Source organism: Mastigoproctus giganteus, chromosome 1 (genome assembly GCF_048544385.1).
Source record: "Mastigoproctus giganteus isolate SK-2022 chromosome 1, ASM4854438v1, whole genome shotgun sequence".
Lineage (NCBI taxonomy): Eukaryota > Metazoa > Arthropoda > Arachnida > Uropygi > Thelyphonidae > Mastigoproctus > Mastigoproctus giganteus.
Genome location: NC_143575.1, coordinates 34,526,318 through 34,541,292, shown reverse-complemented (window position 1 = coordinate 34,541,292; position 14,975 = coordinate 34,526,318). Strand labels below are relative to the sequence as shown.

At 33.7% G+C, this 14,975-nt stretch overlaps 1 protein-coding gene across 3 annotated transcripts in view; it reads right to left on the bottom strand.

The window, feature by feature from the left end:
• The window catches only part of LOC150090697 (sorting nexin-13-like), a 372,237-nt gene that overhangs the window by 315,443 nt on the left and 41,819 nt on the right, over window positions 1-14,975 (bottom strand). For all 3 annotated transcript variants that reach the window (XM_090372320.1, XM_090372326.1, XM_090372330.1), the window contains exon 3: window positions 7,195-7,297. In XM_090372320.1, coding sequence (XP_090228446.1) covers window positions 7,195-7,297 — 103 coding nt within the window. The remainder of the gene's footprint in view (window positions 1-7,194; window positions 7,298-14,975) is intronic.

The window sequence follows — 14,975 nt, the reverse complement described above, 5'->3', positions numbered from 1 at the left end:
TCCACTCAAGCACACCTTCTTGATGGTAAGCCCTGTTACATCACTTAGGTGGCAACGAACGTGTTAGAGTGGTTCTCTTTAAGACGCCTGGTCACAGCGTAAAGAGGAAAAGACTAAACCCACCAGCACATGACAGCACAATGAAACAAATGGCCCTCAGTTCCCAGCGGCTTTCACTCCCCCTCTTATGGCAGTGAGAGGATCAGAGTGGAAGCAGAGGGTGCTAACAATCTCTAGGTACAACCAGGCTGCCATGCACAAAAACCGAACTTGGCCTGTTACAATGTAAGATCGCTCATTGGTGAAGACAGAATATTAGAGCTGGAAAAGGAATAAGAAAATGTGAATTGGAATATCATCTAGTTTGGCTGAAACAAGAAGAAGAAATGAATCACTTATAAGTTTATCAAGTGGAAATCTGCTGTACACTAATGGAAACAGTGAAAGGAGCGAAGGGGGAATTGGCTTTCTGGTCCATAAAGATATAAAAAACAACATTTTGGAATTTAAAAGTACATCACCAAAGGTGTCAAGACTACTCAGGATTTCTAAGAGGTACAAGGTAAAGGTTATAATGATTTATGCACCAACATCGAGCCATGATGATGAAGAGGTTGAAGAAATGTATACCAAAATTGAGAATCTTCTAGATGAGCAGAAAACCCACTACACTATCATTATGGAGGACTTCAATGCTAAGGTTGGAAAGAGACAAAATAGCACAGAAAGGGGAACTATAGGAAATTTTGGAATTGGTGAAAGAAATGAAAGAGGTGAAAGACTTGTAAAATTTGCAGAATCTCGAGGAATATCAGTAATGAATGCTTTTTTCAAGAAAAGGGTGAACAGAAAGTGTACATGGAAGAGCCCAAATGGGCTCTTCCATGTCCACTTTCTAATGAAACTTCCTAACAACTAATGAAATCGACTTCATCCTCACTAACAGAAGATATATCGTGAATGATGTTACTGTCCTGAACAAGGTAAATGTTGGAAGTGATCACAGAATGGTAAGATGCACACTTGATATAAATGTAAGAAAGGAATGGAAAAAACTGACTCAAGTAAATAATACAAAGGTCTTTAAGATAACAGAAGAGGAGAAAAAGCAGTACGTACTGGAACTTAAGAAAAAGTTTGAGTTTTTACAGACTGCTCAGGACCAAGATATCAATGAAGAATATTACAACTTTCTGAAAGTGATAAAGCCCAAGAAACCTATAGGTAAAAAGAAATCCCAAGAAGAAAAAATTTGTCAAGAAACACTTGTCATGATGAACCGAAGACAACAAATGAAGAGCAAGATAAACACTGACAAGGAGAAAATTAAGTATACTGAGTTATGCAAAGCCATTAGAAAGAGACTCAGAGACGACATAAGAAGATTTAACAAGAAAAGTAGAACAAGCATTAAGGGAAAACAAATCAGCAGCCATGAGCAGCAATACAGAAAGACAAAGGATACCGAAACTGAAGAATAGATGGTGTACTTATAAATAGCAAAGAAGGCATAATTCAAATAGCAGAAGACTGCTAAAGAGAATTATACACGGAGCAAGGGAATGATGCCAGCAGTGGGGAAGATGGATCGCAAATTAGTAACACATACAACATACCCGATATCCTTCCTGATGAGGTAGAACATGCATTGAAGAAAATGAAGAATCAGAAAGCCCTGGGGGAAGATGAAGTTACTGTGGAGTTGTTAAAATTGAGTGGAAGAGACATGACACAAAAACTGGCAAGACTCTTCACAAAATGCATTAGAAAAGGTGTGATGGCTAAGGAGTGGAATAATGCAATCATAGTTTTGCTGCATAAGAAAAGAGATAAATCAGAAATTGCAAATTATAGACCAATTAGCTTGTTATCTAACATCTACAAGTTGTTCACAAGGGTCATTACTAACAGATTAGAAAGAATACTTGATGAGAATCAACCAAAAGAGCAAGCTGGCTTTAGGACGAGATTCTCAACTATGGATCACCTTCACGTAATATCACAGCTAATGGAGAAAGCAAATGAATATAAAATACCATTATGCCTGACATTTGTGGATTATGAAAAGGCATTTGACCCCATACAGCATAAGGCAATGTTTCGGGCACTGGAAAGACAAGGCATAGATACCCCATATATTATGATTTTGAAGAATGCTTTATTTAAGATGATATATGAGAATGCTACCTCCTTTATTAGACTTGACAAAGACAGTAGCAAATTTAAAATTGAGAAAGGAGTTCGACAAGGAGACACTATCTCCAAAGTTGTTTACTGCTGCCCTTGAGGAAGCTTTCAGAAGATTAGACTGGTCACAGAAAGGATTCAATTTGAATGGAGAGTATCTAAACCATTTACGATTTGCAGATGACATTGTCGTCATAAGCATTGATCACAAAGAATTAGAGGAAAATCTTAATTGCTTATGTAGAGTTAGTAAGGATTTTGGACTTAAGATGAATATGGCTAAAACAAAAGTAATGATGAACAAGTATGCCACAGAAAGGGATATAATGAGTGAAGGAGCAGTAATTAAAAAGGTGAAGTCATATACTTATCTGGAGCAAGTCATTAGCTGTAATATTGATAAATGGCTGGAAGTCAAGAGAAGAATAAATTTTGGATGGATAGCATTCAGGAAATATAATCACATACTGAGGCGCAATATCCCAATTTGTCTGAAATGTAAAATAATAATGAACCAATGTATACTCCCCACCATGACTTATGGAAGTGAAACTTGGGCACTCACCAAAAGAATGAAAGAGAAGCTGAGAATTACACAGCAAAGAATGGAATGAATTATATTCGGAATCAGACTGTTAGATAAGAAGAGAAACACATGGATAAGGCAGCAAACTCAAGTAAAGGACGTTCTTATCAAAACTAAAGAACTAAAATGGTCTTGGGTAGGACACATAGCTCAAAGGCATTATAACAGATGGACTAAGAAAATAACAGAATGGTACCCACGAGGAGATAGAAGAAAATCTGGAAGTTATGGGTAGTAACTGGAATCCAGTTACTACCCACAAATTCATGAGTTTGTGGGTAGTAACTGGATGGCCATTGCACAAAGCAGAAGGAACTGGAAAGTTTCTGGAGAGGCTTTCATCCTGCTGTTATTTGTTTGTTATTTGGTTTTTAGGAGCATTAGCAACTAAGGCCATATTGCTCCGGGATATGCGGTGGTCATTCCCTGACCTTTCCTCATCCTCCGTATTTGGTGGTGATGGGCTCGAACCCCAGTCTAATCAAGAAGTGTGTGCTACGCACTACTGCTGCTCCTTCCCACCCGGCTACGGAGGCGCCTTTCATCCTGCAGTGGATTGAAAATGGCTGATGATGATGATGAAACTTCACAAAACTCATACCAACTATAGAAATGCAGTATGGTACAAAAGAAACAAGCAGTATGAGACATGGAGCACATCTCATGGCCAGAAATTATATTTTATAAGTAGGCCTTGTGACACATGAGGCTTGTCTCAAAAAAAAAAAAAAAAAAGATTTTTCCATTTTCATCATATAAATGCTTAAGTGCAAATGTCAGACATCATAATTACAAAAAAAAAAGTCATACATTATTTTTTTTTATTTAACACTGCAGTAGTTAAAGCATTGATAAAAAACGTTTTGGCACCACCACCACATATCAATCTTTTTCTTTAACATTGCAGTAGTTAATGTGTTAAAATAAATTAAAGCTACTGCCACTATGAAAGTGCTAATTTATTTTTACAACACATACAGTATACACTGAGCAGAGGATAAAAATCGATGGGTAATATTCCAAATGACTATGCTGTAAGTATTTAAAGGATGGAAATAAGCAAAATTGCCACTCATGTTAAAAAACAGAATACTGCTGCAAACCAGTTAATAGAAGTAATACTAAAATACAATTACATTTGTTTAATTTATTTAACAAGTGAATGCAAATTTTCAGTTCTACATTCCACTGTTTTGGATATCAACCAATTTTCATTTTCAACGCTACCATTTTGAAATTTAATTATAATTTGCCCAGGTAGACTGAAAGTTTTTAATAAGATATTTTATTTCTAAATAATAAGTATAACATAATACATTTCTGTTAAACAGAAAACAAACAAACAAAAATAATTCAATGAAAAATCTGTACTGGCAGTCATGTTATATGCTTCTAAAAATTAGGGTGAAAATTGGCTAGTATACAAAATTAAGTTGCATATATTTTTTAAAAATATACTATTGTAGTTATGAATATAGCATTATATTAATGAGAAAGTGTGAAAAACTGGTTTCAAAATAAAATATCTAAAACCCTAAGCAAGGAATACCTTAGAAATCAGACTATAAGCATTTAAAGTTTGGGGTAGAAATCTTTTTACCTTTCTCATTAATACAATACTATATTCATAACTACAATAGTTATTTTTAAAAAATATATGCAACCTAATTTTGTATACCAGCTAATTTTCACCCTAATTTTTAGAAGCATATACACCTAATTCTGTTTTTACACGATAGATACGTTCCTGAAAAATACGTGTAAAAAAAATTCGTGTAAAAAAAATTCGTGTAAAAAAAGACATTGTATTTATGAAAGAAAAGAAGATTGGTTCCGGATCTAAAAAAATCATTAAAAATAATTAAAAAAAAAACACATAAAATATTCGTTTTAAGCTTATTATTTTATTTCAACAAAATACACATGTAATAATATGTAATTAAAACGTACTAAAATAAATTTGTATGCATATGAAATGAAAAAAAATTCTTCATGAACAAAAAAATCTGTTTTACATATAACAAGATTTTATTCATTTTCCACTTTCTGATAATAAACGGCGCATACGTTTGCGTACGACTGGAATATCACTGCCATCACTAGAAATGTTGTGGACATCGTCTTCTTCCTCTATTAATGAAATTCTTTCTGTGATCTCTTCAGCAAAATCAGCACGAATCTCCTCTGGTGCTGATGTTTCACCGGTTTTACGAACGAATTCAGTTATTAATCGTTGTGTTCGTGTTTTGGTTAGTCCGTTATATAATTCTCTGTAAGAGGCTGTCAACAACTTCAGTTCGCGTTGAAACTTCCGAGCGCGTTCCTCATTAGGGTCATGTTTGACAAAATGATTACCTAATTTTCTAGCCAGTTCCAGACCTTCTTTTATTAAATCTGCATTTAGAACAGGATCATTTTCTTCATTATCACTACGTTCTGTGGGATAAGGAGTCCCAAGGACAACCTCTAATATTTCATCTTCGCTTAGGGCTTTGTCGGTTAACAATTCATCAATATCTTCAAACGATAGATCATCGAATCCTTCTCCACCAATTTTGTGTGCCATTGTAATGATGTTGGGAAATTCGGTCGTATTAGGGATGATGGGATCTTTGCTTTTTACACATTGTGGCCAAACCGCTTTCCAACACGCATTTAAAGTTGCTGGTTTTAATTCAGTTAACGCTAATCCAACTTGATTGATACAATCCATAATTGAGAATTTCTTCCACACATCAATGACTGTTAGTGTTTCATCATTCAGTTTGTCCAAAATGTGTTGGAATGTTCGTTTTACGTAATATGTTTTAATTGTCGCAATTATACCTTGGTCTAGCGGTTGTATCAAAGATGTAGTATTAGGTGGCAGAAATAAAATTTGTACATTTGGGTGTTCCAAGACAGGATGGCCGGGTGCATTGTCAAGAATCAGAAGAACTTTAAATTCGAGACCTTTCAAATTCATATAACGTCTGACTTCTGGGACGAAACATTTGTTGAACCATTCTGTAAAAATAGTAGTGGTCACCCAGGCCTTCTTGTTTGCCATCCAGTGAACAGGCAATTTATTGATATCTACACCTTTCATTGAACGTGGGTTTAGGGCTTGATTTACCAGCAGTGGTTTCAACATACGATCTCCTGAAGCGTTGGAGGAAAATAATAAGGTCACACGATCCTTAGCTACCTTAAAACCACCAGCAGTTTTCTGCGATTTGGCTACATACGTTCTGTTCGGCATTCGTTTCCAGAAGAAACCAGTTTCATCTGCATTCCACACTTGATCAGGAGTGTATCCTCCATCTTCAATAATTTTTGCAAGTTCCTGCGGGAATACTTTAGCAGCCAATTCATCTGCAGATGCAGGTTCACCTTTAATTTTTATATTATGAAGAGCATTCCTTTTAAGAAACCCTGTCATCCAACCTGTACTCGCAGAAAATTCATACTTTCTGTTTAACTGAGATGAAGTGCTTGGCTCCTTTTCTTTAATCTGTCTGTAAATTCTTAGTGCTGTTTGCTTGATGGCATTTCCATCTACTGGTACTCTTTTTTGTGACTGATCTTCTATCCACATTACCAGGGCCTTTTCCATTTTTTCCTTGACAATATCTCTTGTATATGATGATGAATTAACACTTACTTTTGTTCCAGAACATACCGACTTCCTAATTGCAGCTTCATTTTTCTTAATAGTTCTTACGGTAGCTTCATGTACACCAAAATGCCTTCCTACAGACGTAGCCCCTTGTCCAGTTGCAAGACGATCTAAAATTTGAATTTTAAGTTCCAAAGAAATCGCTTTCCTTTTCATTTTGGTAATAGGCGAATTATTCGACATTATATAAGGGCTACCGAAAAATATCTCGGTTATAATTAATAAAAAAAGGTATGAAAATTTTGTAAACTTACAATTTATTGACTATCGGCAAAATTAATAAATTTATATGTGCACAAATTTCACTAAAGATTCTTTCACTTTGAAATAGAGCTTACTACTACATGTCTGCTGAAGATACAATGCACGAATACCGTAGATGTGCACAAAATTAATAAAAACGTTGATGATTCATAGATACCTAGACGTAAACATTGGTAAGCAAAAGCACGCGTTTCAAAACGCAAACACTAGCAGTTATCCAATCTATTGATGCGTGTAATATAGAAATGATACTAATATGCCACAAATAAAAAAAAAATTTCTTAGAATTTAGGCAAAAAAAAATTCATAGAAATCGTGTTAAATCAAAATGACTCGCGTAAAAAGAGAATGAAATATTTATTTTGAATTCGTGTTAAACAAAATTCGTGTAAAAAAAGTTCGTGCAAAAACAGAATTAGGTGTATATAAATAACATAAATATATAAGTTACATTAATAAAGAACATATAATTATCGAAATATAATTCTGAATGTCTGACCTGTGATATCCTGATATCTGAAAGATCTATTCTAGAATACTGAAGATAACTTCGAATCTCATTTGCAGAAATATTGTGCTTTGAATATAAGAATATACCCATTCTAGAAAGAAATAATATAAAATATAAAAGTTCAATGTATACATATATAATTTTAACTACATTATATATATAGGCAATTTTTATTGACTACATGCATATAATATAATATATAGTATAAGTAAAATTTTGGTTAAGTATATTTATAAGATAACCCACTAGCAATTCCTAATGCCATTATAATACATTTAAACATTAAATAATCAAAACATAATAATATAGAATGATAACAAAATTAGTTTTGTTTTCAAATGAGTGTATAAGCCAATTTTACTACATAAAAAATCAGAGTAACATCAGCTAACTTTACAATAAATAGATAACTATATGCATGGGTGCTAGCACCATGGGGCAAGTGCACCACATTTGGATTTTGAAGTAATACACAATTTTTAATATTTTCATTAATTTATTGAAATATAAGATATTGCATGTAATAAAAAATTTGGTGAGCAAAAAATTTATTCCCACATGCACCACTTATCCTCCGGCACTCATGGCTATATGTTCGATTTAAACTCCAATATACTAAAGTTAAAGTAAAAATAATTACAATAATTATATACACTGCATCCAATTACCTGCTTTCCACATTAACGTTGATTGATATGTAGATCTTTGGGGGGGGGGTGTCAACAAATTCAATATGCAAATAAAAGTGATTATATTGCTATTCATTTCCATGCTCTTTATACCAGTATTACATAGGTCTAATGAAAAGGCCATTCATTAAATGTCTTTAGTGGGGATGGAAAAATATACTTATTAATGTAATTTGAGAAGACCAATACATAACAATTATCCATAGATTAATTATGTAATAAAACACTCTTATATTATGTGTATAATTCAGTTAGTTTATCAAGTAAACCAATGACTTAATTACACTGAAGAGGACCTAATGCACTAAATTCGAAAGCCTCGTCACATCCTACCATTAGACATAAGCTAAAATTAAGGTATTTTAATAGGGTAAGGGGTCAACTTAATTTACAAACATATGACAGTGTTGAAGCTTGTTAAAGATAAAAAAGCTAATGTTACACAGAATAATGAAATAAACAGTTAAATAATAATAATTAATTTTAAATACCCTGAAACCTAATAAAACATACCTGATAAGTTCCGCACCTCTTGAAAACTCCTTAAAAAACAACCTTCCAAGCTAAAGTTCTGGGGATGATAAGTTGATGACTTCACAACCATCTGTAGCCATAATATTAAAGAATTAAATACATCCTTCAGTGTCCCCCCAGCACCTTTCATCCAGCCATGAAATTCAAAAAGGAGGTAGAAAACAAAATGACCCCATCTCCTGAGATATCAGCTTACCTAGAAAACCCTGAGAAACAGATGACTATCTAGAAAAAATCTACAAATACAGGCCTCGTGCTTAGCTAAAGCTATCATCCTTTTGCAATTAAAATAGTCATTCTCAAGTCATAAATTTTAAGGGCCATTTGGATATACAGGGTGTCTCAAAAATATTGGTACAAACGTTTAGGGGAGGTAGGTAATGTCTAAAGGAATGTGAATCGCATAGGAACCCATAACCGGAAACGTCATGGGAAAGTAGTAGCAGAGGCACAAGAAGCAGAAATGACACAAGACAGTAATTAGTGGCAAACATTTATTTGACATAATTTTAACAATGGAGTATGAGATGGATGCATTTCATGATGTTACAACAGATGCAATGCATGCGTGACACCGACGCAGCATGGATTGGCGGACACGGTCGAACACACCCAGAGTTTCTTTGACAGTAGCAGCAGCAGTGCAGACGAGTCTCGCCACGAGATCCATTTCCATCTCCACAGGCGATTCATACATGATAGATTTGAGGGGCCCCCCACAGAAAGAAATCAAGGCTCGATAAATCAGGTGAGGCAACGGGTCCACCACGGCCAATCCATCGATGCCCAAAATGCCTGTTCAAATAGTCACGAACACACCTTCCATAATGGGCAGGCACCCCGTCATGTTGAAACCAAATGTTGTGTCTCACATTTGCTGGAACATCGTCAAGTAACCCTGGTAGAACTTATTCAAGAAAGATAAGATATTTAGCGGAGTTCTTGCACGATGGTAACAGGTATGGGCCGACTAAGCAGTCACCGACCATACCTGCCCACACATTTATTGCAAAGCGATGTTGTGCCACATGGGGGTGCACACTGTGTGGGCCCTCTGCTAATCCATACACTAGGTGCATGTCTGCCAGCTCACAGTTCGTATATCGATGCATGCTCTTCGTGCGGTGACTACTGCTTGAATGAGTAAACCAGAAATTTTCCCTCTCGCGAACTGATGAACAGCGCCATGTACTGACTTACGGTGATGTTTCCGGTTATGGGTTCCTATGCGATTCACATTCCTTTAGATCAGGGGTGGGCAACTTTTTTCGTCAGCGGGCCGAATAAAATTTTCGTATCATGATGCGGGCCGAATGAAATTTTCGCATCATGATGCGGGCCGGAATAGATTGAACGATTTAATAAAAAAAATCAGAACCTAAAAAATGTTATATTACTTGAATTACCAAATTATTAATGTATTTTTAAAAAAAATATCTGAATGTCCAATTATCATTGAAAATGCGGCATTTGGCATCAATTTTTCTTTTTTTTTAATTGGCTCATTTTATGGGCTATAAATTATATTAAATTAAAAATTGTAATAATTAGAAAAGGCATAAAACATAAAATATCTCGCACCAATATTATTTTTTTCAATAAGAAGTCAAACCCAAAGGAACTTCGTTCGATCGATGCTACAATAATAATTAGGAAATAACTCTTTGACGCTGCGTAGAATCACTTGGTTACTGTTGTATACTGGCCGCGATTCCCAACTGAACCGAATTAAGCCGAACGTTTACAGCGAGTGTAGTCAGGTATGGATTTTCTATATTTATGCATTTACCGAGGGGGCCGGATTCAACATCGTCGTAGGCCGGATGTGGCCCGCGGGCCGGCTGTTGCCAACGCCTGCTTTAGATGTTACCTACCTCCCCTAAAAGTTTGTACCAATATTTTTGAGACACCCTGTATAAAGGTGATACTCTACAACAGTTCCTATTGTACAGTATCACATTTAATGAAGGCTAGCCATGCTAGCCTTCATATCACCAAGAAAACAATAGATGCTTCCAACCAAAGAGAACCATTCAAGAACCATTTGCAACTTACCAAGCAGCAGCAGCAGCAGCAGCGAGGGAAATAGCCAAAAAAAAAAAAAAATGCCAGAAAACATGAGGTCAGTACGTAATACAAAGTGCTCATCCAATCTGAAGCAGTTTAACATCCAGCTAACAATCCAGAGTTCCAATTTACAAGACTGCAAAGGAACCTACATCAGAGAGTCATATAGGCTCCCTGATGACTCTAGACTATTCTATATTGAAAGGGCATGAAAAATATGTACAGCATAGAAGGTCAGATAATTCAGACACACCATTCTACACTTACCAATGTGGTAAGTGTAGAATTTGTTAACAATTTTGATAACACTGCAGTTCTATTCACAGACAAGAAATACAAGAGGAAATTTAAATAAGTATTCTACATCAACTGTTTTGGATACAACTCCATAAATACACAAATTAGTTAATGTACACAGTGTATTACATTTCACATGTATTTTTTTTTCTTTTTCTGTGATTAAGAGAGGTGAAAAGTAAATATAGTTGTCTCCTTTTCAGTTAATTACTAAGATTATAACTTTACAGAACATTTAATAAAGCCCTATAGCTTTAAAGTTCTCCAAAGCAAACCCTTAACCATAATTATGAAAGCTTCCTTGGACTCAGGGGAGATCTCCATGGACTGGAGATGTGCAAATGTGTCCCCAATTCACAAAGGGTGACATGCATAGTTGAAGAAAAGCTAAGAATCACCACTAATACACTAATGTATCGACCCACTCCAGATTTCGGCTAACAGAGAAATCTCTGGTAATATATCTTCATGCAATAAAGCAACCTTGAGCTGTAATGAAAAATCATTAATTTCATCCCACTTAACTTAATCAAAACCATAAAAAGATTAAGGTTAAATGTAATTCTATTCAGAGAAATTGATATCAAGGCTTCCAATAAGCTTGGTCTCCTCTCATTAATCAATAAGTAAATGTTTTCATTTAGCCTTAACAAAAAATCTCACTAGCATTTTGCATCTTTATTAGTTTGACAACCATGGAATGAGGAGTTATCATATGTTTCATTAGATTCCAAGGTATTTAAAATTAATTAATTATTATTATTATTATTTAACTATATTTCATTCTTCTGTGTAACATTAGCTATTATAATTTTTAATGAACTTCAACACTACTGTTGTATGTTCACATATTCATTTTCTCCTTTTAATCTTTTACTTTAATTTTAGCTCACTCATATGGTGGTCTGACAATAGGATCAGCAAGGGTATTGAATAATTGTATCATCCATATAAAATTACATTCTCAATTTAATGTCAATGTCAACGTACAACTAATAATAATATTTAAAGCATCAATATTATTATTAGTTCTAGCTAATAATATTTATATATTCAATATACAGTAGTGTCCTTTATACACTTGCAAACAAAACATTTACACAACCAATGTATATATATCTCACCAATGTATAGGAAGGTTGTCACTTCCTATACATTGGTGAGAACTTGTACAGCACAAAGCATTTCCTGTTCAAGATTTGTAGTTCACCAAAATCTCCCTCCATAAGCATTTACTCATAGTGATTTCAGCTTAAAAAAAAAATGTTCCCTTTCCACAGCAGCAAATGCTTTATGATTTGGTAATCCCTGGGCTGGAAATTTTTTGACATTCCTTATGTACCTCCCATAGATTAAAATCATATCGGTTAACTTGGATATTTACAAAATCATCGTATAAAACTTCATTTATATCCAAAGAAGAAAATGACAGCATTCATTCCATTTATCACCTAGAATATAAACACTTTGCCTTTAGCCAGCGGGTAGTTGGTTGGTGGAACAGACTTCCATCCTTTGTTGTCGAAGTTGATAGCCTAAATAAATTTAAGGCTGAGCTGGACAGGTATTTGGAACAAATGGAGGGGTGAAGTGGGAGCATTTTTTTTTGGCTAATGCTGCATAAGCTTGCTTTCTTGCATCATATGCCTCTACTAATGCTAACACCATGTTATTTACACTTTCTACAATGGAACTTGTTACTGCAAATCCAGCTGACCTGAAACAATTTGCAATTGTGTTTTCAGTAACAGTGTGCCATGCTTATAGCTCACAGTAAAAATGATTCCAACAGTATTTCCATACTCCACATCTTGGATGCACTTCTATAGAACTTTCTTGCAAGTTTTCTTTTTTTTTCTTAAAATTCTGTATAACTCCTTGGGTCAAGGAGGTATGGTATTTGGTAGCAGAAACTGAACAAAAACAGTGGTTAATGCTGGAATAACATTGTGAGATGTGGATTAACAATAAACAAAATTTTTCTTTTTTTTTATATGCTATAGTGCTACAAAATATAACTTCACCATCCATTTAGAAAAGAAAAAACAAAATTGGCTGTCACTGAAGCTTTTCAATTTGAAACATATTACACAGGGAGGATTTTTATACTGGGAAAACATGGCTTCAAAGATTTTCCAAACACCAAAATGTTGTTTACTATTCTTACCACCATAACAAGAATCATCTTTTGCTATTTTATTAAGCAAACACTTGTAAAATGAACCAATATCATCTGAGTTGAATACAATATTAGAGCTGTAATCTTTTAAAGTATCAGATAAACTTTTGCACCATTCATTACAGATCTCATTACTAACATTTGAACTTTCTCCACAAATGTTTAGAAAAATATATATTTTTTAGAGATTTTCTAAGGCATCCACTGCCTTGAATCCTTCATGATTGAAGGATTACATACTTTTCTCAGCACTAGGAAGAGCGGAAAAAAAAAAAAAAATTTACATATTTACCCATATCTCAATAACTTGCTCTTTTCACTTTTTTCTTATTACGGAGATTGAGTATGTTTTGGTTTTTAACTGTCTACCCGTGCCAGGCAGACAGTGAAAATAATGCTGACCACAAAGGATTAATTATTATTTTGAAACTCAAACCAGTATATTTTGTTTATATTTACAAAAATTATACATTCGTATTTAATTATTTTCTCCACTTTAGTTGGCTCACGGTACTTATATCCAGCTGCTCAATTAATTAGCTAAAGTAGTTTATTCCTGCCTTCATGTGTTTAAATAAACATGTGTATGTTCTAGACAAATGTAATGTTCAACCAATTTTTGATGGCATTAATTGTGCCTGATATTATATTCTCTTGTTTTGAGTTAGTTTTTTTTCTTTAAAATTCATACATATATATATACACACACACACACACACACACAAATGGTTAAACAGTTATACATATGCACTGGTAATAAAACAAGAACAATTTATAAAATGTTTAAATAAAATATTAACAATTATCATATTGTTTATAATTAACAATACTATGTAATAAAACAAATGACATAGTAATATTAATTCAATTTTTGTTCAATTTCTTATTATTATAGACATGATATTAGGATGGTCTGAAAAGTAAACTAACACAATTGTCTGTGAGAATTACACTGCTATGAAATTACATGACAATTGAGGTATGAGCAGGGTTTTTTTTATGTTGAAAAATGCCAAAATGGTGTTCCAGAAGTTAAAAAGAAATAAAAATAAAAGATATACTTAAAAAACAAAAAATATTTATTATTATTAATGTTGTTGGTGCACTGTGCACCAGTGGAGAATTAAGCTAGATGCACAGTTTCACTTTGTGACTCATCTACTGAAGTGATGTAATGGTTTTATTAAGCATTTTAATTAATAATTAAAATGCTTAATAAAACCATGGCTTATTAAGGGCCATCATGGCACCATAAAAATAAACAGTAAAAAGAGAAATCACAATAAGGAATATGATAACATGCTTTTACTGTGCAAATCTTTATAAAAAGTTGTGAATAATAAATATATAATACCTAATAAAAAATAATTTAATAATTATTTTTGTTCAATTTACTATATTTTTGTAATTTGAAATGCAAAATTAGCACTTATGTTGTCATCATTTAAAAGCATCACTGAGGAATGAGAATGTGTAAGTGTAATATTATTGAAGTTTAAAATAAAGGAAAAGGTGATTTTAATAAACACATTGCAACAAAGAAGCAAGAGTGCAAAGAAAGCAACAAAAGTAACAAGCTGCAAAAATGATAAAATAATTTTTTCTTAAGATCTCAGAGGAAAAAAAAAACCTTCAAAAAAACTTTGTCTTTGTAAAATCCCCTGAAATTCGAAAATTCTGTGCATTTGGAAACAAGATTTTCTAAAAATTTTCCCCAAGAACCCCCTCCTCTCTTTCCTAGGGAACCTCCTCAGAATTTCGGAAGTTTATATTTTACAAAAAAAAAAAAAAAAAAAAACTGTGTATGAGTATAGTGTCTCTGTAAACTACAAAATAGCACTGATGTTCACATCTGGCAAGTAAAGCAAAATAGTGGTGCCCCTATAGATATGGTCTGGTGCAGAAGTGTGTTTAGTAATTCAATTTTTGCTTTTAAAGGGGACTACATAAAATGAAATTCATCAAGAACATGTATAAATCGATATAAAGAAAGTGATATCAAA